The sequence below is a fragment of the Emydura macquarii genome, unplaced genomic scaffold (genome assembly GCF_026122565.2).
Source record: "Emydura macquarii macquarii isolate MOO-44397 ecotype Brisbane River unplaced genomic scaffold, CSIRO-AGI_Emac_v2 contig_509, whole genome shotgun sequence".
Lineage (NCBI taxonomy): Eukaryota > Metazoa > Chordata > Testudines > Chelidae > Emydura > Emydura macquarii.
Window position 1 is genome coordinate 493,572 of NW_027130646.1, and position 25,741 is coordinate 519,312.

General features: G+C 43.7%; 1 protein-coding gene across 2 annotated transcripts in view; it reads right to left on the bottom strand.

Moving 5' to 3' along the window:
* The window catches only part of CLPB (ClpB family mitochondrial disaggregase), a 131,678-nt gene that overhangs the window by 39,745 nt on the left and 66,192 nt on the right, over positions 1-25,741 (bottom strand). For both annotated transcript variants that reach the window (XM_067539081.1, XM_067539080.1), the window contains exons 6-7: positions 14,579-14,676; positions 4,895-5,009 (exon numbers count right to left, since the gene is read on the bottom strand). In XM_067539081.1, coding sequence (XP_067395182.1) covers positions 4,895-5,009; positions 14,579-14,676 — 213 coding nt within the window. The remainder of the gene's footprint in view (positions 1-4,894; positions 5,010-14,578; positions 14,677-25,741) is intronic.

Sequence of the window (25,741 nt, forward strand, 5' to 3'; positions counted from 1 at the left end):
ATGTGCACAAACACCACCTGTGTCAGAAACAGGCACTACCCATTAATCAAAGCTTCCCAATTAGCCCTGGCTGTTGCCTCCAGGCACAGCCGTAACCATTCTCAAAAAAAGGAAGGTGTCTGTTGTGTTTGCAGTGGGAGAGACAGCACTTCCATGGCCTGCAAGAGCCTGTCTTCGTTAACTATATTGGGATGGTTTTGTATTTACGATCATCAGCTGCACGTGCCGGTTTTCTGACCTTAGCGCTGTCTCACCTTGTCCTATTTCCAGACATTGAATCTAGATGATGGGATTGTTCAGGGAACTATTAACAGGAAATGGAGGCTTTTGGGTCTGGGTCAACGCATCAAATCCAGCCCAGGTTGCTAGTAACTGAAAGTCATTATTTCCTCACAGCTTTTCAGGAAGCCTGTGTGAAACGAATTGCTCGTGGTCAAACTGTTAAAACATACAGGGTGGTACTACTGCAACTTCACCTTGGGATGCCAAATGAGATGCAACTTGCAGTGGGATTGCCCCTTGTATGCTTTGATCAGCAGTGAAATAATTAACACTACACATTCAAATTCTCTTAGTTAGGCTTCAGAGTTAATACTCCTTCAAATGAATATGGGCGGTTCACACTTCTCAGAGCTACTGTTTCTGCTGTCTGCAGACTCAGGCAGATAACACTGGCTCACATTTTTAAGGTTTTCTTCACAACCAGAAGGGCTAAAATCCTATATATTTGTTTCTCTTCGTTGCCATAAACTGGCCTAATTTGACCCTGAAGGACTGAGTCGTACTCCAAGTGAGACCAATAAAACGTATGAAAAAGAAGTTACACACATAGGTAAAACTTTTCAATACACATCACTGGAGAGTCTCTGCCTCTCCATGTAGAGCTCTTGTAGCTCCAGAACTATAAAGCACTGGGCCCAGCATGAAGCTTCTCGTATTGTGTGTGTCCTGGTACTCAGGTAGATTCTTGTGTTTGTTATACGGGTGAGGTGAAAATTAAACACATGATGAACTATGTGGCAAAGGAGATGGGTAATCCCCTAAAATGTATACCTTCAGAGAACCATAGTTATAGGACACCAAGTACCTGCTCTTCCTAATGGATTCCTTCTCATCAGCATTAACAAAACTTCAGGACTGTCTCTAGGAGACTGGAAAACATTGAATTTTGGGGGGTTTTGTGGGTAAATGAAACAGGTAAATTAAGCTTCCATTATTTATAGAAATGGGCAAGAAAGATAAAGTGATAAAGGGAAACTTTAGAGGGAAAGAAAATTTGCAACACTTTAATCTAGAAATAGGTTGAGTAACACTGACCGCCCAATGCTGTTCTACTACTGCTAATTATATTCCCTTCTACTCTATTCTATACATGTTCATATACTGTGCTCATTACCATACCATTTGAGCAACTTCCACTAGCATGTTAAGCCAACACATTGGTCACGTGTTGTCTGTTTTCCCATCCTCTCTCCAGGAGGAAAGCATGGGGAGAGTCTTGTTTTGGTAGGGTTTTATTTAATTTTTAAAAATAAAAATACACGTGGCTATATGTTAACATTAGAGAAGGCATGGTCAAAGAAATACATCTTGCCTTTGGAGTGGAAGGTGGTGAGGTATGTTATGGCCCTTAGCTCCTGGGGGGTTTCATTCCCTAAACAATTCCTCTTTCTACTTGGTATTCACACCCTCCCAACATTTGTAGACAGTTTCTACCTCAGCCTGTGACCTTGTCAGATCTAACAAATTTAATAGAGTCAACCTTGAATGGTCCCTTGCAATACGTGTTAACTACTTATGCTAAACAATCTGTTCCACGTTGTATTTAGTTGTGACACTCTGATTACGTTTCCCAGACCGAAGAGCTCTGTGTAGCTTGAAAGCTTGTCTCGCTCACCAACAGAAGTTGGTCTAATAAAAGATATTCCCTCACCCACCTTGTTTCTCTAATATCCTGGGACCGTCACGGCTACACCACCACCCCATACAACCCTGATTGGTGGCATTCAAGGAACACTAGAGCTGACAGAGACTTATTAAGTCACTTTTGTCCATTCCTGGCCTGTGCAGGACTGTTCCCCGCAGTATGTTTTCTGGTGCTTTGTCCAATCTAATTTTAAAGTATTTCATGTAGTGAGATTTCCACCAGTTGCTTTGGGAGACTATGCCACAGACTTAACGATCTGATTGTCAGACCTTTTTCTGATGCTCAGCCTACGTTTTCCCTTTCTTAAGTTTATCCAACTACTCCTAGGGGGAAAAAACCCAACAACCCTCCCCATTGCAATGATAAATAAATGATCTAAATCCTTGGTGTTAGCAGCCTTAGATATTTATAGACTGTGCTGCAGGAAATGAGGTTTCCGATATTATTCCTCTTCCTATTAGTATTCAGTCAATTCCACACTGAGGGATAAGGGTCAGTGGCACTGTGATGTCTTTTGGATGAGAAGAAAATCATGGTATTATGCACTTGTTACCATTAAAGATCCCATGGCATCTTCTTATTCCCTGCTCCAACACTAGACAGCAATGCCTCAGAAAAACACACGGCCATGCGTGCAAGAAGAACAAGGAGACTGTTTCCAGAAAAGACCCAATTAACCCCTTTCTTTGCTAGCTCAAATAGCAAACTCATACAGGATTGTAGAAGACTGCAGATCGCTGGCCAAAGGACTTTTAGTGAAACCAACTGGGAAACACTAAAAAGCCTGCCTGCACTATCTATTGATACATATAAACTTAAAATCCCAAACTGCTTTATTAGCTACAGAGCACAGCCATTCAATCCCGCTTTCCAACTAGTGCACAACAAAACCACACAAGCAAATGTCAGTTAAGAAGATTTACTTTAGTTTCCCAGGCTAGTTTCCCTTGTCGTGTCCCTTTCTTTCTTGACACAGCCTTTGGCCACAGTGACAGAAAATATTGGCCCCTCGTGCATCTCTGTAATGGGCTCATGAGCACAGCAGATGGAGATTGCAGTAACAGGTTGCTGACAAAGGGTTTTAATATTCAGTTCAGTATTTAATGCACAGCAATGCTTGAGAAAGAGTCAAGTGAAAAGCTCTGAAAGGAAATATGAAACTCCTCCATTAGGAATTTTTCATTCTTTCCTACCAAGAGGCTGGATGTGTCAAGAAGATAATCCTATAGCATTAGGGCAAAATTTTCAAAAAGCACCTAAATGATTTAGGAGTCTAATTCCCATTTACAAAAGTGACTTAGACTCTTAGGCCCTTGGTCTCATTGTAAGTCAAAGGGACTTCAGCTCCTTAGTCAAGTCGGGTCTTTTGAACATTTTATCCAGGCTTCAGGGAAGCAAGATTCCAACCTTGTGAACTTTACTCCAGGAACATTTTGGGTCATGCACTTTAGGAAAGACTTGTATTACATGAACCCAAGAAGCTTCATGCTTGCTATAGTGGCAATTTTAAGACATACAAAGTATGTCCATGTACTTCGGATTAGCATGGAGATCCAAATCTGCGGGCTGGTACACAGATGAAGTCCTAAAACAACAAACAAGTAGTATGGAAATGAACCATATAATCACTGTTAGCATGTAAAACTCACAGGAATCTTACAGGAAACACAGCTATATATATGATGTAGTGTCACCACACAAAGCCTGCACATTTCATCCCAATGAGCAGGAAGTCAGCTCTCAGTTAAGGTACCCAGAATGATTCTTAGAGAAAGACTTGAACCTTCAAACCCTCATTGCTGTTTAGGAAGAAATGATCCTGGAACACAAGGACTGGTTAAGTATCTCTGCATCTCCGCTGTTTGAGAAAAAGGGGCCTGGCAAGTATCCAGAGTAGGCACCTTACCCACTTTTCGGCTGCCTACCATCCCAGCGTCACTGTGCAAAACAGCCCTTCTTGTGACAAGCGCATGTTTCTAGCTACATCGTGATGCTCCACTGAGACTGTAATGAAATGACGGGGTGGTAAAAACGAGCCAATAGACGTTGGAGGAGACGAGATGCTAGTGCTGAGGGTAAGCAATGGAGCAGTTAAACCGAAAGCCGAACTAACAAGCTAGCCAACAAGAGTTGGCAGAAAATCTTGCTTTGTCTCTTTGCACGGAGAAGTGAGAAGACCCTCTGTTCAACAGACGGGAGCCCTCCCTGAGGTCCCATATTGGAATCACGATACTTCTGACCCAGAAAGACTAGATATAATTCCACATTCCAGTGCCAGTCAATGTCACCCCAATGCTATCCAGATGAATCAATGTCCCTACCACACTCCCACGAGAACATAAGAATGGCCAGATTGGCTCAGGCCAATGGTCCATCTAGCTCAAAATCCTGTCCTCTGACAGTGATCAGTGTCAGATGCTTCAGAAGCAATGAACAGAATAGGGCAATTTTGAGCAGTCCATCCTGTCATCCAGTCCCCGCTTCCTGCAATTGGAGGTTCAGGGACACCTGGAGCATGAGGCTGACTCTCTGACCATCTTGACTAATAGCCATTGATGGACCTACCCTCCATGAACTTCTCTAATTTCTTTTTTGAACCCCATTATACTTTTGGCCTTCACAACATCCCGTGGCAACTAATTCCACAGGTTGGCTGTGCGTTGTGTAAAAAAGTATTCCTTTAGTTTGTTTTAAACTGGCTGCCTATTAGTTTCATTGGGTGACCTCTGGTTCTTGTGTTATGTGAATCCCTTATGTGTGATGTAAATCCCAATCTTTCCAAGGAATGAGCATGAACCCTCTGCAGCAAAGAAAAACCTACTGGGCTTCAGTGTGAATTAGGCAGTCATCTGCACATCAGTTCACCTCAGCAATCTGGGTGGAATTAGCCCAGGATCATGGCTTTAGGAAATATTACACTCTCTCTTTTTCATAGGGAACAGAACAATTAACAGTCACTGATCTTACCAGCTCCCACTGTTGCTATGGCGTTCTCTTGCCCAATGATGTGCTCTTTTAGCCGCTGCTCCAGTGGAAATCTGCGTCGTTCCTCTAACTCTCTTTTACGCTGCTCCTCCTGGAACTGTGGAAAGGAAACAAATACTATGAGCAAAATGTTTTCTCATCCAACAACCAACATCTATATAGTGCCTTTCACGCAAAGGATCCCAAAATGCTTTGCAAACGTATCTATGAATTATACACAGGGATCACTTCTCCTAGTCACTGAAAAGCAGTCATATTATGGCGGTTGTTTAACAGAACCCAGTGCCACGCGGTACAAACTTGGGACAGAAAATGAAAAATACTATCTGAGAGCAAACGAAGGGGGGAATTTAGGTGGCAGAATGTAATCATCCAAGCTGGAATTTGTCACCTTCTTCTTCAATGCTTAGCCGAACAGTCGGCGGTAGTGATCGGACTTGATGCACCCATGTAATAGGGGGGCTGCCTCCACTCCTCGGTTGGTGGAATTTTATCCCGGATGTTACAAGCCACCCGGAGAATGGCGTTCGCTGGAATGTCAGTCGGCATTCTGGCAACATGTCTGAAAAGTGTAAGGCGCTGGCTGCCCCAGTAGTCTGTAGACAGGTGCAACCATAAACATCTGCATTACAAATTCAGACGTTCTGCTATATGCCCAATATATGACATTGGCATTTTGTGGGGAAAGCCTCCAGCTTTGCCCAGTCTGTGCAGCACAGTGTCCATGTTTTGCAACCGTACATCAGTATACAGACGAGACAGCTCAAATAGATCCTGAACTTGATTGTTGTGCCTGGGGTTCTGTCAGGAGACGGGAATTATTCAGCTTTGAATAACTTGAGCAGATAGTTCCCATTTAAAATACCCATGTTACATTTTGGAAGTGTAGGGGTCTTAACCCTGGTATCCTGATCAAGAACCTTGAATACACTGTGTCTCCCTAAATTCCCCTGGAACTTAACAGGAAAAAATCTGCCTTTACAGTAACCTTGCACTAGGGGAAGCCGTGACAATTAGAAACAAGGAGAACAGAAAGATCTGATGAACACAGCAGTGGGGCTTTGAAAATCCCAGTGACTGGGCACCCAGTTGCAACTGAGTATCCAGGTAGTTTAGACACCCAGTACAGAGAGCAGTTTTCCAATCCAAAGGAGAAACACTGCCTGCTTTTTGCTTTGAAAATTCTGCTTGTTGTCTGACCATCCAACTCCTCTGCAGAGCGCGAAAGGTGGTCCTCTGAACATCCCTCTGCCTGTGACTTACCCACGGTCAACAAGTGAGTCAGTGGGACTGAAGACAGGCCTCCTGACTGACACTCCTGTGCTCTAACCACTAGACAATTATGCCTTATTGGTACACTGAAAATACAGCACCCTGATAACAAACCTTCATGCAATGTAGAGTTAGCTAAAAGGAGGTCTTTCTAAAGGAAGACCTGGGATTCTTATTAGTGTGCAACCTAAGCATTTAAACTGTCTTCTGAAGGGGACACTCTCACAACAAAAGCAGAACACTGCTGCGAAAACTACAGGAGCCAGAGTGGATAAAACCCATCAGCCAGTTTGCCAGTGTTTTCCTGTTATGGTAGTGACCCTGACAGAAGTTAAAAAAAATAAATAGCAAACAATCCAATTTTGGCTGCTGCTATCAGTCTGCGGTATAACTGAGAGATCCCATCAGTCCTGATGTTTCATATGGAGCAATAACTTGACTACTGATCCCAGTGGAATGACACATGCAGCATAGAATCCAGTGTGTCAACTGTGTATCTCCCTCAGGCTTCGTATATATCACCAGGCTCAAACGACCGCAGCTTCTTCTATATATCTATTGTCTTTCTATCTATCCGGACAATTTGTTTTTTTAAAGCAGTGTGAGGAATATACGCTGTGCTCGTGGAATACACATGATCAGTTCTAGTTTAAATGTAGATGGAAGGGAGTGCACAAGGGGATAAGTAATGGAAGAGAACTGTGACACTTGCCTCTTTGGAAAGCTTCCCTCTCTGGAAGACCAAACCCCAAAGCACCTGTGACATGTGTTGTTGGAATTTAAAACACGAGGGCAAAAGGAATTCAAGGAAGGAAGAGAGACTCTTCAGCTCACAATGAGAGCCTGCACTTGAACTTCATCATGAGCAAAGACAAGCCAGAGCTTTGCAGATTCCCTGCCATTGCCTCTGCTTGAGCACCTCTTCTGGGCAGGTCACTCAAAACCGCAGAGAGTGAGAGCATGCTCGCTTCTCTCTCCTGAACCAATTTCTGTCTCGTGTTATTGTGTTACACCCCCTGGTCCCAGGACTGCAGCTGTGTTTGAAAAAGGAAAACGTGTAAGTTACACTGAGGCTGGATAAACAGGTCACTCAGGCTCCCCACAGCTACAATGCTGAAAGCAGTACGGAGGCGCCCATTGCGAAAGGGATATGACTTATTAGACACACACAGATTCTTATTACAGTGCCTGTGCAGTCAGTAAGAAGGCATAATTCCCCATATGGGAATAACCAATACCAGTATAAACTCATTTATACCAGTGTAACTGCATTCACACTGGGAGAGTTGTACTGCTTTAACTATACTGGTGTGTGGTACAGCTGTGTGTGTGGACAAGGCCTTTGCGAGGGCATACCCAGCACCATTTTCTTCCTGTGACTTTGTGTTTCTATTTCACGTTTCACAGAAGTTTTGTTGTGAAGGTTTCTCAGGTCCGGGCTGGAATTTCTCAAAGAAAGAGGGAGACACCCCTGGAACAGCCGACAGCCCAGTAAGACAGGGGAGTCCTGTCAAGTCCCCACTCTGCCTGATTTGGAGCAGGGATTGGAACATGGGGTTCCCACCTCCCAGGTGAGTGCCCTCACGACCAGGTCACTGGCTATTCTGGGGTGGGTCTCTCTCTCGTTATTTTCCATGAAAAATTTCCAAAGGGTCTGTCTATGACCTTTTAATTTAACGTGCCAGCAATCCGGTTCCATTTTGGTTTAGGTGGAGCCCATCCTTTTTGTATAGGCTCCCCCTTTCCCAAAATGTTCCCCGGTTTCTAATACATCTAAACCCCTACTCCCTACAGCATCATCTCATCCACGCATTGAAGCTCTGCAGTTCTGTCTACCTAACTGGTCCTGTGCATAGAACTGGAAGCATTTCAGAGAATGCTACCATTGAGGTCCTGGACTTCAATCTCTTACCTAGCAGCCTAAATTTGGCCTCCAGGACCTCTCTCCCATCCTTCCCTATGTCACTGGTACCTACATGTACTATGACCACCGGTCCCTCTCCAGCACTACATAAATCTGTCTAGATGTCTCAAACACTAGTGCAATGGAACAGACTGCCTTGGGAAACTGAAGAACCTCCTGCACTGGAGGCTTTCAAAAGGAGGCTGGACAGCCATCTGTCTTGGATGGTTTAGGCACAAGAAATCCTGCACTTTGGCAGGATGTTAGATTAGATGACCCTTGCACAGTCCCTTCTAAACCTTATAGCCATATCATATGATGATGATAACACACTTTCCATTCCAGTAGTATCTTGGGAGGATGTGTTAAACAGCAGCTCCTACAGACATTTTTAAATCAGCAGGTCCAGAGAGCTTGCAGCCAAGAGTTTTAAAAGAGCTGGCTGAGGCATTCACCAGACTGTTAATGCTGATTTTCAGCAAGTCTTGCAACAATGGGGAAGTTCCAGAAGACTGGAAGACAGCTAATGTTGTACTAATATTTATATTTAAAAAGAGTAAACAGGATGACCCAGGTAATTTTAGGCCTGTCAGTCATCAGTCCCAGGCAAGATAATGGAGCAGCTGACATGGGATTCTATTAATAAAGAACAAAAGAAAGGTAATGTAAGAAATGCAAACTAACATGAGTTATGGAAAAGAGATCCTGTCAAACTAACTTGATATCTTTATTTGATTAAATTAAAAGTTTAGTTGGTAAAGGTAATAGTATAGACATACTAGACTTCTGTAAGGCATTTGACTTGGTGCTGCATTGATATATTGATTAAAAAACTAGACTGACATAAAGTTAATATGGTACATATTACATGGATTAAAAGTGGCTAACTGATAGGTCTCATAATATAACTGTAATTGGGGAATCATCACTGAGTAGTTCTGTTTCCAGAGAGGTCCACTGGGATTGGTTCTTGGCCCTACAGTATTTAACATTTTTGTCAGTGACCTGGAAGAAAACATAAAAACATCACTGATAAAGTTTGCAGATGACACAAAAATTGGGGGAGTGGTAAATAATGAAGAGGATATTTCACTGATTCACAGCGATCTAGATTGCTCGGTAAACTGGGTGCAAGAAAACAATGTGTGTTTTAATATGGCTCAATGTAAATGTATACAAAGAATGTATACTTATAGAATGGGGGACTCTGTCCTGGGAAGCAGTGACACTGAAAAAGATGTGGGGGTTTTGGTGGATAAACAATTGAACATGAGCTCCTAGTGTTGACGTTGTAGCCAAAGAGCAAATGCAATCCTTGGATGTATAAATGGGAATCTCAAGTAGGAGTAGAGAAGTTATTTTTCCTCTGTATTTGGCACTGGTGTGACCGCTGTCAGAATACAGTGTCCAGTTCTGGTGTCCACAATTCAAGAAAGATGTGGATAAATTGGAGAGGGGTCAGAGAAGAGCCACAAGAATGATTAAAGGATTAGAAAACCTGCCTTATAGTGATAAACTAAATAGATTGAGCTCTTTGAGTCTAACAAAGAGAAGGTTGAGAGGACCTGATTACAGTCTATAAGTATCTACATGGGGAACAAATGTTTATTAATGGGCGTTTCAATCTAGCAGAGGAAGGTCTAACACGATCCAATGGCTGGAAGTGGAAGCTAGACAAATTCAGACTGGAAATAAGGCATCCATTTTTAATAGTGAGAAAAGTTAATCATTGGAACAATTTACCCAAGGGTCATTGTGCATTCTCCAGCTCTGACAAATTTTAAACCAAGATGGGATATTTTTCTAAAAGACCTGCTCTAGGAACCTGGGGAAGTTCTTTGACCTGTGTCATTCAGGAGGTCAGATCAGATTAGATGGTCTCTTCTGAATTGTAGGGTTTTTTCTCCTGTTTGTTTTGTTTGTTTGTTTTGTTTTTATTTAACACATTGAAGTCTCAAATTTGGGGGCAGAAGCAAAACGCTTGCTCCAAAGACCTTAAATGCGGTGGAGTTGATATTTCAAGAGAGGGTTGGTCTTGTGCCATTTCATGCATGCCAGATTAGTTGGATGAAGTGCAGCACTTGTGTCTCGGAGAATGACTCTTGCCCCCTGAGCCACAAGGGTTTGCAGAATTTTCAAACAGCTTATGAAGATGGTGATGCACACACATGGCAGAATGAAGGGATGGGTGAAAAACAGTCTCACAACCCTCAAACACAGACCAAATTGTCCTACATTTCTCAAGTCAGTGTGTCTGGATGGCAAGACCTCTGCTAGCAGATGCACTGATCATGTGCAAACTGGGGTAGGAATAATCCATGTGAATACAAAGCTAGGGCAGAGATTTAGGTTCTACAAATTCTCTCTTTCATTCTGCTCTCCAGGTTGACTAGTGCCCAATCCGGGAACCAGCAAGATTGGGATCCGGAGGTTTTACATGTTAGTCCAATGTTCTTGGTAATGGTAGCTGACATGAATCTCCCAGACACACAGAGACAATGACGTAGCTGATGGCAGCAACCTGCCAAAGTTTGAGAGGAAGATAGGACTGAAGTGCTGAGACCTGCCTTCGGTCGTTCTTTTGGTGTGACTCTGTGCTGTGACTCTAAGAGACACTGCACAGACCTTGCAGCCCAGGAGGATGTGGGGTTAAAGGGGCTTTAAGCCAACTTTCTACCCCCCAAATCCTTGGCTGTTCCAGGGCTGGAGAAGCCCCTGGTGTAATTCAGACAGCCCTGGGCACCCATCTAAGTTATGGTAAACTGTCCAGGCTGCTCTATGAGCTGCAGCCCCACCCCACCAATGAGCCCCCATCCCAAATGGGCTGGAGTGGGGGCGGGGAGGTCAGAATCTCACTCTCTGTTTAGTAGCAAGACACAACTTTCACTGATTTTTTACACCAACCATTTCCCCCCAGTGCATAACTGGACAAGACTCCCTATGAAGCAAGTCACAATTGCTCCTTAATCTGCTTGCTACTTCCTCTCACCCAATCCCATGACCAGTGACTGGGGCAGTCAGTCAAAGCCAGGTCTCATGCATGGCAGTGCACAGTGTTACTGCTACACTGACTCTACTGGAGAGGAAACCACAAAGAGCCTGACCTTGTCTATGTTTGTCTTTAGTCAAATGTTCACTGGGCAGGTGACCAGCCACCAGTGAAAATGACACCCCCTTACATGGTGTGAAGTACTATGCGTGGGGACTGTTTTCACCCTCTGATAACTGATCTCTAGTTCTTCTGATTAAACTTTTATGAAACATCATTGCCATATAAGTGGATTATTCCAGCGTTACGTGCTCTGAAAGAGATGCGGGGACTGATACTCTGCTCTTCTTGTGTTAGGCAGGAGGCACCAAAGCTCTTAGGTTCACCTGGGCTAAGAGGCTCTTGTGACGTGATGCCAAACGTAAAGGATGTGAGCCCATCTTTTTAATAAGAGATGCACTCTATTAGCTCTGTCAGACCTCACCTTGAGAAAGCAATCCCTGGCTCCCTGTTGCTAATATGAGCATGGTAATTGTGATCACTGGCTTTTATTATTCTTTATCCAGTATGGCAGCCCTCCCAGCCATGATTTCATTTACGGGAAAATATTCAAAGAACAGAGGTTCAAAAGCACAGCTGCTAGTGGGGCTGAATGTCTGCAGAGAACCTGGGAATGTGGAGGACACAACATCTTTTACATTACTGGAAAAGGAATTTAAAAGATTAAATAAACCAGGATTATATTTTTGTTTTCAGCTGGAAAACGTGTCAAGGATATGAACTAGGCTATTTAAGTAATGCCAGTCTTCAGAGATTTTGGGTGGCAGTTCATTCACATCTGGGGGTAAATCTATCCTTGGTGTAACTCTGTTGGTTACAGCAAGGATTACTTTGGCTAGAGATCTTTGCTTCTTATGAGGCGATTGGGACCCAGCTCTTATTTTTAACATATACAGGCATATCTCTGACTGTGCAACTCCATGGATGGATGCTCTGCACAGTATGAATGTCGAAAATAGGAAGGGCATGGCCTGAGAGGAAGCCAGCAGGAACATGAGGGTCTCGTGGTTTAAGAAGGCTTCTGGGATACAGGAGATCTAGAATCTAGCTCTGGCTGTGACAGGGATGTGCTGCTTTAGATAAGCCTGAAGTCACCAGAACTACTGGTCTGTCCTGGCCTTTCTACTGGCAGGCTCAGCGGAGAGGTCAAGAACAGAACAGGCACAGTGACTAACTCAGAGTTAAGGCACACTGTCAGGCCAGTGTTGGGGAAGCTGTCTGCAATGGCCCTATTCTGGGGATAGACAAAAGGACTTCAGCTCAGGGTTGTTAATCTGCCTCCTTTCACCAGCAAATTTCACTCAAGATTAGAACCTGGCGTCTTTACCACCTAGTTACCTACTTTGGCCTATTCCTTTACTCTTAGCCCTGTCTGTGATGCAACACACTCAGGTTTCCTTAGCTTGTTTAGCAAAGTGAATCAGCTGGTCTAAAGACAAAACAAGATTCTTATAACACAGCAGAAGCATGCACAGAATTATTTTTAATAAACACAAATGAAATACACAAATACATATGAAAACTCCTTGTTACTCTGTCACCGGGATATGTAAATAAAATAGATGTGACATGTCTATCTGGTGAATAGTCCTGCCATTTCATTCCCCAACTGTGATTAAAGTGAGAAATAAATTCTCAAAGACTCTCGGTGGAATGCAAATGCAGGAGTGGGACGGCAACCCTGATACTGCCACATCCCCCTCAGCAGAATATTCATCACAAACCAGCTGCACAGACTTATGTTTTATATACACCCTGAATCATTTTCATCAGCAACATCCACATATATTTATCTCCTCTCTCGCTTCCATTTACTCACTCGCTGATGTTGGACTCCAGAGGCCATTTAACCAAGAGATTTTTTTTCTCTTCTCTCAATGATTTAAGAATTTTGTTCTCAACATTTCTGTTTTAAAACTTTTAAAGAGCAGCACTGACTGTTACAGTTCACTCCAAGCAATCACTGGACTAATAAGAGAAGCAGCAGCTCTATGGAGAACTGCCACAATCAACCTCTTCCTTCTTGTAACAGCAGTGCATAGCCAGAAGACCTGTCTTCTTCTCTTCGCTCCACCAAAGACTTCCTGGGTGACCTTGGCCAAGACTCTAGGTTTGACCATAGACACTTGATGTGTTTTTATTTTATCTACACTAGATGCTAAGCTGTGCTTAAAACCATGCTAATAAGCAGGTTAGCTAACATAGTTTAAGAACACCTTCCATTTTCCCATCCTAGACAAGCTTTTAGGCCCACATTTTCAGGAGGGAAAATTCAATGTCTAAAGCTGGGTAACCAAAAATGGAGGCACCCAAAATTAGAGACTACTCTTGAAAACACGGACCCTGCCCCATCTGTAAAATGGGGACACTGATACCTACCCACTTCACGGGTGGGTTGTAAAGCTTACTGCACTGGCTGACTAGAGACTGTTGGAAGAACCGCACTCCAGAAATGTAAATCATTATTACTACTTCATAACGATGCCATTACTATTTTAATAAACACTTGTACCTAATAACTTTAAATGATGTTTAATACGAGCTTCAGTTTTCCCTCTCTAATGATCAGGAGGCTTTATCATTACAAGGAAGAGAGGAAAGATGGTCCAGTGGTTAAGGCATTAGCCTTAACTTGGGAGATCTGAGTTCAATTCTCTGCTCTGCCCTGCCAGAAGCATTGGTGTGACCTTGGGCAAGTCACTTAGCCTCTCTGTGCTCCCCTTCCCCATATATAAAAGGGAGAAGATAGCGATGGAAGCTCCTCCGGCGGCAGGCCTATTCGCTCCATGGGCTCTTTACTGCAACTGCTGTCGTCAATAACTGCAATTGTGTTTTTTTTCTCCCCTTTACAAACATTAACTCATCTTTGTGCAGTAGGTACGACTCCACTGTATCAATGGGAAAATGAGTCTGGGAGAGGTTAGGTGAATTGCCCTAGGCCATTCCAGAAGTTAAGAGTGGTGCTCAGGAGTACCTGGATCCCAGTCCTGTGACTCAAGTGCTAGGTGAGACCTCACACAAGGATCTGTCTTAAACCCACAAATCCCAGGCACTTCAGAAGAGAAGGCGGAGATAGCATTCCGATTTTACCATACTGTGCCTAAAGCCTACAGGGATGAGAGGACAATAGGTGATCTTATTTGTGGTATGCATCTCAACAATAAGCACAAAAGGTCACACCATGGGCAGAACAGGTGGCCATAGATATATCTGAAGATAATTCTAACACTTTGGAGTTTTTATTTACACATCATATAACTTTAAGTCATTTCTGAAGACACCCGGCATGTTGTTCCAGAGATACTGAAAGGATCAGAGATGTAGCCATGGTAAGGTATCCTTCCAGAACACTGTAGGGTATGTAACAGGCCCCCTCCTTTGAAGCATCATCTCTGTAGCTAAAAAGGAAATAGTAAGTCACCTGAATCTTTATCAGACTCACCTTTGTTTCCGACGCTTTCAGAAGTTTCATGACCTCCCCGTCACGGGCATAATCCAGTGGTGTGTGCCCCATTTCATTCCTCTGCAGTGGGCTGGCACCTGATCACAGGGGGAAAAGAAGGGACCAGAGTTCAAACACAGGGCAGAATAAACATGAAGCACAACTTGCAACCCCTACGCTCCCCAGTGTCCTCTTCTGACCTTTGCTCTGAGGGGTACACAGATCAGACAGGGACAATGTACAATCAGCACTTGTAAGGATGTCAGGGGAACAACAAAAGGAGGGTGTCACTGGTGACAATCGGCTTGGCAGGGAAAAGCTGCTGTGATGATGAAAGCACATGGAGTGACTGAAACAAAACACAGCTTCATAAAAGCACCAGCTCCTAGGCCCATGGCAGCTCCATGGAACTACTGAAGCTACAATTGGATACGGTATTCTTCTTCACTTCCTGGCCTGAACTGTTGTGTAGGATTGCTGTGGCCTGTTAAACAGCTGCTGCCTTCTGCAGAAGTGGCTGCATTTCAGCAGTGGTTCTTCCTAGGGGCAACTTATCTCTTTGTGAGCTACAAAAACAGTCAGAGAGACTCCGATAGATACACTCATGGAAGAAGTTCTACATACAATGGCCTAACACTGAGAAAACTCCCCACCGCCATCCAAACCAGACTGAACTGGGGCTGGCAAATAAAGTCAAATCAACTGATCCCAGGTCCCTTGGCGGCATGCAGGGCAAAACATGATCCACTAGCTATGGTGGTCCAATATTAGGATTGGTAGATGTAACAAGGATGCCTATGAAAGTAGCCAAGGATGCAAACAGCAGAGACCTCAATGGATGAGACTTGAGGTATTTTAGCATTTCCTGGTATACTTGCAAAAGCAGAGATGCGTCTCAATGCCATATATTGCATGTATTGAAGCCTGCTGTCTCCAGCCAGAAAACGACGACTATGAAAATGAATGTCCAAACTGCCTGCAATTCAAAGCTCTGAGGCTTAAACCAGTAAGCGTGAATGAACTAGCCAGTCCCCATCTTCTAAAGTGAAACTCTGAGAAGCAGGGATGTTCTGTGGACAAAGCACAGGACCTGGAGCAAGGGATTCCAAGGTTCTACTCCGGGGCTTTGACACTGACTCATTGCCTGTTTGCCCATCTGTAAAAGGGGGATAACAATATTGACAGGGGGACTTGGGAGCGGTAGACAGTGAACCTCTGTATGGTGCTAAGAAAAATGCAAAGCACCAAGGTAGTATTATGCCATCCCCTCAACTAGACCAGTCTTTTATAAACATTGCATTTCTTTCTTTCCCATTGGTCTACACGGGTTATTCGGAAGAGGCGTCTCAGAAATGAGCACTCAGTTGCTTCAATTAACATATACTGATGAGGCTCTATTTTTGCCTCTAACATGTACAGCACAAAGCACACGATCACCACTCAGTAACAGTGCACGGCAATCAGATTAAACCGAAGCGCTGCCGCTGAGAGGGCTCTCTGCTATCGTGAACTGGAGAGATTAGCCATTTTTAAGCACTGGCATTGGGGATCTATATTTGCTTACAGAATGAAAAATGTGCTCCATAAACATTCGACACAGAGTAATTTCTATTGCGAGCCTTGTCATTGCAAATAAAGAATATGACTGGGACAGGTGAGATTATATACTGCCTGGGCTAGCCACTCAATATCTTTTAAAGAGACAGTGGCCCCAAAACCTATCCCCAGCCCTGATGTTTTTAAAAACACCTTCCGTTTGTGCTAGTTAGAGTAGGGAAAAGTTTTCTGGGCTCGCCAAATGAAGACATCCCCGAGGCCAAGTCTGCTTTCATTTCAGGACTGTTTCTTTTTGCCCTGGATCTATCAATAATGGCTATCCAATATTGGCCTAATCCCCCTGTTAATGGCTTTGACGACTTGACTAATTGCCGCAGTAACTGATAGAACCTGACTCGTACAACTGGTCGATTTCACCTCAATAAAATATTACGCTTTAATAAATAACAGTGTCACTCTGCTTGCTAATAGAACACAAAAGTGGCTACTAGTTCATAAGAGCCCTGGCCTGACCTTCCTTTGCCTTCCCCCTTTTGGCCCCCCCACTTCCCCTCCCGGCCTCTCCCCCCACAAGCCAGGCAGCTGGTCCAGAGAGCAGAGCCCTTTGGACAGAGGAGTCTTGACAATCTATTGTGTGCACACTGAGAGGGCTCCAACCTTTAGATCCTTAATAGTAGGCAATTTGTCACCTCCCACTAGCTGTCTCTAGCTGGGATCAACACCTGGGCAACACCTCAGGCTGTGCAATGAGCCCACTCTCCCTCCTCCCCCCCCCCCCCCCCCGCGCTTCGTATTAGTAGGCTCTAGCTTATAATATTTGATAAATAGCATGCTAGTTCACTTCTAGCATCAGTGCACCAATGTGGAACCGGAGCAGCTGCATAAGGTCACTCATTGGGGAAATATGTTTCTGTCAGTGGTATTGAAAAAAGTTTAGTGGAGTGACAGGTCTCAATTTTTCAAATTTTATTAACTCCATCCTCTTAACAATTTGTCTTGAATTCCTTCAGATTCCAGATATCTGTCAATAGGGCTCACAATGGGTGGGTGCTGGCACTGCACAGATTTATGTTGCTTTATTCAGTTGCAAGTTTTTAATAACTCCCGCGGGGGGGGGGGGGGGACTCCACATGAAAAGGACAAGCCTAGGCACAGAATGTAGGAGAAACTGAAGCTTTCCCAAGCCTCCTGCAACGATGCGGGTGGCATGGGCTGGGACAGATAAGTGGTGATTTTGCTGTGATCTTATCTAAGTTACAAGCTGCGGAGATGGGACCCAGCAACATGCCTGACTAGTGAATAAGGGACATAGTCTGAGACTAGGCACCAATGCCTGGGATCCATGCCCAGCTTCACCACAGACTCCACGTATGATCCTGGGACAAGTCACTTTAGTTTCTCTCTCAATATCTCAGTTTCTTCTGTACAATAGGGATAAGACTGCAGCAGCTCACAGGGGTGCTACAAGGGGCTCAAACAATATTGATGGGGCTATCGTTACTTTTCTCCAAAAGGAGGACAGAGAAGAATAAAATGCATTAGTTGGAACCTAGCACACAGTATAATCAGATGTTATGCAAACTATCATACAGACTGTAGTTCTACCAATGTACCTAGTCCAGACCTCCCGTCACTATTCTAGTCCCAATCCTCTCTTCTGCAGATTGCTCTTCTTTAATGTCTGTGACATGGACAAAAAAAAATATCTGCTGGGAATCATCATGAGACCATCCGTGTACTGGTGCTGTCACAGAGAGCTGCTGTTTGCAAAGAAGCTTGAGCAGAGTAATTAAAATTCAGGGTAGCCACACAAATGAGACACCCACCTCTTCTTCTTTGGTCATGCTCTCATGGCACCACAGGAGAATAATGATAACTACATTATATTCTTACAGTGCAGTAACCCATACAACTGTCAGCAGAGCCACTGTGGCACAAACAGAACAATCATCTTCCCCAGCTGACAAAGGCTTTTAATTTTCACTTGTATAATGTAAACTCCAAGGTAAAACCAACCTGACAGAAGCAGAGTCGCTCATTTTAAAATCAGTGCTTACCCGTTATTGTGTAGGTGAGGCGAAAGCACAAGGAGCTCTCAGTCCCCTGGAGCCACTGCTCAGGGGTTAGCCAGAATCTCCTTGGGGAGGGTAGTCCCTACTCCTGATGATTGCCCACAGCACTAGCTGTCTGAAATTGGGTAGGGAGAGGTAGCTTCACCCTGAATGGCTAGGCATGCAGCAGGGAGCACACTGCCCCCTTTCTGTATGGTTGGTGCAGCTAACAGTCTGGTGTGTAGTGCCAGGCAGCTTTCCAGCTGAATTCCTCCTAGGGACACGAGCCACAGCACAGCTTGCAGGCAACTGCACCCCAGCACGCTGGATGGAATTCAGGGCAGAATTCTGCCCGAAGAGCAAGGTGTTGCAGGATCAGGGCCACAGTTTCTCTAGAGCAAACACAGTTCTCTTATTTATTTAAATGAAAGATAATTCCAGAAAGAACTGGAGGAAACCCTAAACCTATAAAGATTTGTGCTGCTGGGGATGCCCAAGAAAGACACACTGAATGCCAGCGCCTCTTTCTGGGCCCACAGCAGCTCCTCAGACCTGACAGACACTGAAACTAATCACATGCACTGCCCACACACTCAGGTGTGCTAAAAGCAATCTGCTGCTGCAGTTCCTTCTCTCCATGGCCTTGTTTCGAGCACCAAAATAGCCAAGGATTCACCAGGAGATAGGAGCCCATATAACTTGCTGGGGATTACACGATGTCATCAGCCATCAGCTTTGACAAGCAGTGACATTATTATTGCTCTGCATGGCTAGTTAAAGTAATATACAAAGACTTCTGTCCTCTCGAGTCCTCTGTGATTGAATTAGCATGATCACCCTTTTTTCCAGTAAAATAAACCTGTTTTTAAATCAATAAGGCACAAATATTTCACAGGTAGCTTTTAACATACAGTATTAACATTAAACAGCTTTTGCTGCCCTGAAGTAGCCACTGCAGACATCTAATCCTATCGAATTTGGGGTGTTTTGTGAGGTGTTTATTTCTGAAAGATAAAAGAAACACATCATGGCCAGATCCTCAACTGGAGTAAAATGCTGTAGCTCCATGTATTTATTCCTGCTGAAAGTCTGGCCTTCTTCCTTCAAATGATGCTTCTCAGCAACTTGGATTTCACCCCTCTGCCACCACAGGAGATGTTCAAATACCATCACGGGAAGACATGGGGTAAAATTTCAAGAGCGCCAAAGTGATTTAGTTCCAGAGGGTAGCCGTGTTAGTCTGTTGATCCGACGGAGTGGGTTTCTGCCCACGAAAGCTTACGCCCAAATAAAATTGTTAGTTTTTAAGGTGCCACAGGACTCTTGCTGTTTTGCTAAAGTGATTTAGGAGCCTTAGGAACATTTGACTATTACACGCTAGACCTTTTAGGACCCAACCTGCTGTCCTTACTTAGGCAAAACTCCCATTGATGTCCATGTGTATTTTTCCCCAGCTAGGACTCACAGGATTGACATCTCGCCATGTATTTACATATCAAGGCAAATTCTGCCCTCAGTTACACCCATGAAAACACCAACTTCCATGGGATTGCACACAAACATAAATGAGGGCAGAATGTGGCCCAAAGTCCAGTGTCTTCTCCCCCCTACACCTCATTTTGGCTGTTTCTTCATAAACCAATTTCAAACCCACGTTTTGATGAATTAATAAGGGTTTGATTCGGTAGACGTTTCTCCAGGATAACTCTCCCACTGAAGTCAGTGAAAGCTCACCAAGTAAGGAATGAAGGAGAAAGCCCCAAGTCTTTGACTTCTCTATGATTTATATATGTCTTCATGTCAGGGCATGAGATAAAGCCTGACATTTCTCTTAAAGCATCTTTCCAAAGGATCTTCCAAGGAAGCATAAACCAGAGAAGGCAAAAATACAGGACGTGAACCACTGGCTGCATGACTGGTATAAAGCTGAAGGTTTGCGGAGCACTGGGCCACATTTCAATGGGAGAGGTGGCAGTACAAACAGGAAGGCCTGAATCTCACGGGCAGAGGGCTCACCTTCTGGCTGAAGACTAGCTGGAAGGCATTAAACTAGAAACACGAGGGAAGGGTGCTAAGAAGGCAGTATTCCAGGTTGGGCATACCATAGATTTATATAGTGGCATTATGATATTTTCTGTCTTATTGGCTATTCATTTCCTAATGGCTCCTAACATTCTGTTCGCTTTTTTGACTGCTGTTGCACACTGAGCAGATGTTTTTTCAGAATGACCCATGATGACGCCATCTCTTTCTTGAGTGGTAACAGCTAGTCTCGACCTCATCAGTTTGTATGTGTAATTGGGATTATGTTTTCCAGTGAGCACCACTTTGCACTTATCAACATTGAATTTCATCTGCCATTTTGTTGCCCAGTCACCCAGTTTTGTGAGATCCCTTTGTAACTCTTTGCAGTCAGCTCTGGACTTAACTATCTTGAGTAATTTTGTATCATCTGCAAATTTTGCCACCTCACTGTTTACCTCTTTTTCCAGATCACTTAGGAATATGTTGAACAGCACTGGTCCCAATACAGATCTCTCGGGGACACCATTATTTACCTCTCTCCTTTCTGAAAACTGACCATTTAGTCCTGCCCTTTGTTTCCTCTCTTTTAACCAGTTACTGATTCAGGAGAGGACCTTCACTCTTACCCCATGACTGCTTACTTTGCTTAAAAGCCTTAGGTGAGGAACCTTGTCAAAGGCCTTCTGAAAGTCCAAGTACATTCTGTCTACTGAATCTCCCTTGTCCACGTTTGTTGACCCACTCAAAGAATTATAACAGATTGGTGAGGCATGATTTCCCTTCACAAAAACCGTGTTGACTCTTCCCCAAAAAATAGGGTTAATCTATGTGTCTGATAATTGGTTACTGGCATATAATTGCCAGGATCATCTCTGGAGCATTTTTTAAAAGTCAGCATTACATTAAATATCCTCCAGCCATCTGGTACAGAGGCTGATTAAGCAATAGATTACATACCACAGTTAGTAGTTCTTCAGTTTCATAGTTGAGTTCTTTCAGCACTCTTAGGTGAATACCATCTGGTCCTGGTGATTTATTACTGTTTAATTTATCAATTTGTTCCAATACCTCCTCTAATGACACCTCAATCAGGGACAGTTCCTCTGATTTGTCACCTAAAAAATATGGCTGAGGTGTGGGAATCTCCCTCACATCCTCTGAAGACTGATGCAAATAATTAATTTAGCTTCCCCGCAATAGCCTTGCCTTCCTTGAGTGCTCCTTTAGCAGCTCGATCATCCAATGGCCCCACTGATTGTTTGGCAGACTTCCTCCTTCTCATGTTCTTAAAAAAAAATTATTAGTTTTTATGACTTTTGCTCGTTCCTCTTCAATTTCTTTTTAGGCCTCCTAATTATATTTTTACACTTGACTTCCCCAAGTTTATGCTGTTTTCTATTGTTCTCAGTAGGATTTGACTTCCAATGTTTAAAGGCTGCCTTTTTTTCTCTAACTGCCTTTTACTCTGTTGTTGAGTAATGGTGGTGGTTTTTTGGGTCCTATTTCTGTTATTTTTATTTAGGGGATGCATATCGTTTGAGTCTGTATTACGGTGTTTTAAAAAAAGTTTCCATGCAGCTTGCAGGCATTTCACTGTTGTGACTATTCCTTTTAATTTCCATTTAACTAGCGTCCTCATTTGTATGTAGCTCCCCTTTTTGAAGTAAAATACTACTGCGGTGGGTTTCTTTGGTATTTCCTTCCCAACAAGGATGTTAAATTTAATTACATTATGGTTGCTATTACTGAGTGGTTCAGCTATATTCAACTTTTGGACCAGACCCTGTGCTCCATTTAGGACTAAATCAAGAATTGTTTCTCCCTTTATGGGTTTCAGGACTAGGTACTCCAAGAAGCAGTCATTAATGGTATCTAAAAACATTCTCTCTGTATCCTGTCTTGACGTGATGTACCCAGTCAATAAGGGGAAAGTTGAAATCCCCCATTATTACTAGGTTTTCTGTTTTTTGCAGCCTCTCTAATCTCCCTGAGTGTTTCAGACTCTCTGTCACCATTCTTCTCAGGTGGTTGGCAGTATATTCCTACTGCTATACTCTTACTGTTTAAGCATGGAATTTCTCTACATAGAGATTCAATGGTACAATTTGATTCATTTCAGATTTTTACTATATCTGACTATGATTTCCTTCACATATAGTGCCACTCCCCCACCAGCACGACCTAGTCTGTCATTCCTATACATTTTGTACCCCAGTATTACCATTTCCAATTGATTATCATAGTTCCACCACATTTCTGTGATCCCTGTTATAACAATATCCTAATTTAATAGCAGGCACTTGAATTCACCCATCTTAGCATTTGTACACAAGCACTTAAAAAATTTGTCAATATTTAGTTGTCTGCCTAAACGTGAAATAACTGAATGGGACTCTTTTTTCGTTTGACTGTTTCTCTTATGTTCCTACTTGTACGTTACCAACGTCTATCCTCTTCTCTTAACTAGGACATAGAGAATCCCATTTAATAAATCCTCCCCTAAGGGATGCTTCTCTTTGAAATGTGTGCTCCTCTTTACCTGTCAGCTTTCCCCCAAGCCTTTAGTTTTAAAAATCCTCTACGACCTTTTTAATTTTACATGCCAGCAATCTGGTTCCATTTTGGTTTAGGTGGAGCCCATCCTTTCCTCCTTTCCCAAACGGTTCCCTACTTCCTAATAAATCTAAATCCTTCCTCCCAACACTATCATCTCGTCCTTGCACTGAGACCCTGCAGTTAGTTCGGCCTGTCTAACTGGCCCTGTGCGTGGAACTGGAAGCATTTCAGAGAATGCTCCCATGGAGGTCCTGGACTTTAATCTCTAACCTAACAGCCTAAATTTCCCCTCCAGGACGTCTTTCCAGCCTTTCCCTATGTCACTGGTACCAACATGTATGACGACCACCGGCACTACACATATGTCTGTCTAAATGTCTCGAGAGACTCACAACCTTCACACCCAGTAGGCAATTCACCACGAGGATCTCCTGGTCATCACAAGACCATCTATCTATGTTTTCAATAATCAAATCCCCCATTGCTATTACTTGTCTCTTCCTAATAACTGGGTTTCCATCCCCCAGGAGGGGTATCCTCAGTTTGAGAGGATACCTCGACATCATCTGGAAGGAAGATCCCAACTATGGGATCATTTCCCTCCACTCCAGTTTGATGTTCTCCTTCCCTGAGTCTTTCATCCTCCTCAACAGCACAGAGGCGGTCAGACTGGGGGTGGGATAGGTCTACTGTGTCCCAGAAAGTCTCGTGTATGTACCCATCGGTCTCCCTTAGCTCCTCCAGTTCAGCCACTCTGGTCTCCAGAGCCCGTACTCCGTCTCTGAGGGCCATGAGCTGCTTGCACCATATGCCACATGCATCACCTGCCTGCAAGACAGGTAATCACACATGCTGTACTCAGTGCAATAAACTGGATAGCCCGCACTCTGCTGCTGGACTTCTGTCTGCATTCTTTTTACTCTTGCGTGGGTTTTTGTTGGTGTTTTCTTTCTTTGTGTGTGGTTTTTTTCGTTTGGGGTGGGGGTTATTGGCCTAAGTTTAGAGAATGTTTATTAGGTATATCTAGCTCTGAAGCTCCCTCTCTCATCTCCCTCGCCAAACTCCTGTTTGCGGCTCTTGTTCGCTGGCTCCTCTGGTCGCTGAGGAGCTGGCTTTTGAAACCCCTGTTCACCCTGAATCAGCCCAACTGCTTTGTCAAGGCATCCTAAGGGATTACGAATCAAAGGACGGCAGGCTAAAGCCGTGTTAGGAAGCTCTAAGTCTTACTTCGCAGGCTGCGAGGCTCAGCAAACAGCCCCCAAACACCCCACTTTATAAACATCAATCAAGCAGGCACACGGCAAGCAAGCAAGCCCAACAAACCAACCAACAGACAACCAACTAGCATGACATCAATCCCAGGCAAAATAATGGAAAAGCTGACATGTGATTCAACTGATCAAGAATTAAAGGGCAAGAATACAATGAATGCCAGTCAACGGGGTTTGAAAGAAAATAGGTTCTGTCAGACCTGATTTCAGTCTTTGATGATATTACAAGTTTTGTTGACAAAAGGAACGACACAGAGGTAATATACTTAAACTTCTGTAAGATGATTGACTTAGTACCGCAAAATATTCTGAATGGAGAGGGTGCAGCAAACAACCACAAAAATGGTTTGTAGAAAATGCCTTAATGTAAGCGATTCAAAGAGCTCAATCTGTACAGTTTATCAAAAAGCTTGAAAGGTAACTTCATTAAAGTGTGTAAGTGCCATTTTATGGGGAGAAAATACCTGGTTCTGAAGGCTATTTAACTTAGCAGAGAAGGGCATAACAAAAACCTGAAGCCAGCCAAATTCAGATTAGACATTAGACATACATTTTTAATAGTGAGAGTGATTAACTATTGCAACAAACTACCAAGGGACGTGGTGGATTCACCATCTCTTCATTGTCTTCAAATCAGGAATGGATGCCTTTCTGGGAGACATGCTTTACCATAGAATCACAGAAGATTAGGGTTGGTAGGGACCTCGGGAGGTATCTAGTCTAACCCCCTGCTCAAAGCAGAACTAACCCGACTACATCATCCCAGCCAGGGCTTTGTCAAGTTGCACCTTAAAAACCTCTAAGGATGGAGATTCCATCATCTCCCTAGGTAACCCATTCCAGTGCTTCACCATCTTCTAGTGAAAAAGTTTTTCCTAATATCCAACATAGACTTCTCCCACTGCAACATGAGACCATTGCTCCTAGTTCTGTCATCTACTACCACCGAGAACAGCCTAGCTCCATCCTCCCTGGAACCCCCTTCAGGTAGTTAAAGGCTGCTATCAAATCCCCCCTCATTCTTCTCTTCTGCAGACTGAACAAGCCTAGTTCCTTCAGCCTCTCCTCATAAGACTTGTGCTCCAGCCCCCTCATCATTTTTGTTGCCCTCCGCTGGACTCTCTCCAATTTGTCCACATTCTTTCTGTAGTGGGGGGGCCCAAAGCTGGACACAGTACTCCAAATGAGGCCTCACCGGTGCCGAATAGAGGGGAATAATCACTTCCCTCAATCTGCTGGCAATGCTCCTACTAACGCAGCCCAATATTGCCATGAAGGTTAACAGCATAAGGGCACACTGCTGACTCATATCCAGCTTCTTGTCCACTGTATCCCCCAGCTCCTTTTCTGTCAAACTGCTGCTCAGCTTAGCTAGTCGGTCCCCAGTCTGTAGCAGTGCATGGGATTCTTCCATTCTAAGTGCAGGACTCTGCACTTGTCCTTGTTGAACCTCATCAGATTTGCTTTAGTAAACACAAGTTTTACTTTAGCAAAACAAGTTGTTGGCCTCATTGCAGAGATAACTGGGTGAAATTTAATGGCCTGTGGTATAACAGATTTTAGACTAGATGATCTAACAGCCCTTTATGGCCTTAAACAGTAAGAATTTATGAAAGCAGGAAGAGAAGCTTTGGGGCTAATCCTGGGACTGTTTATGGTTTTTACTATGATCATCATCTGTACGTGCGATTCCTCTGCCCCAG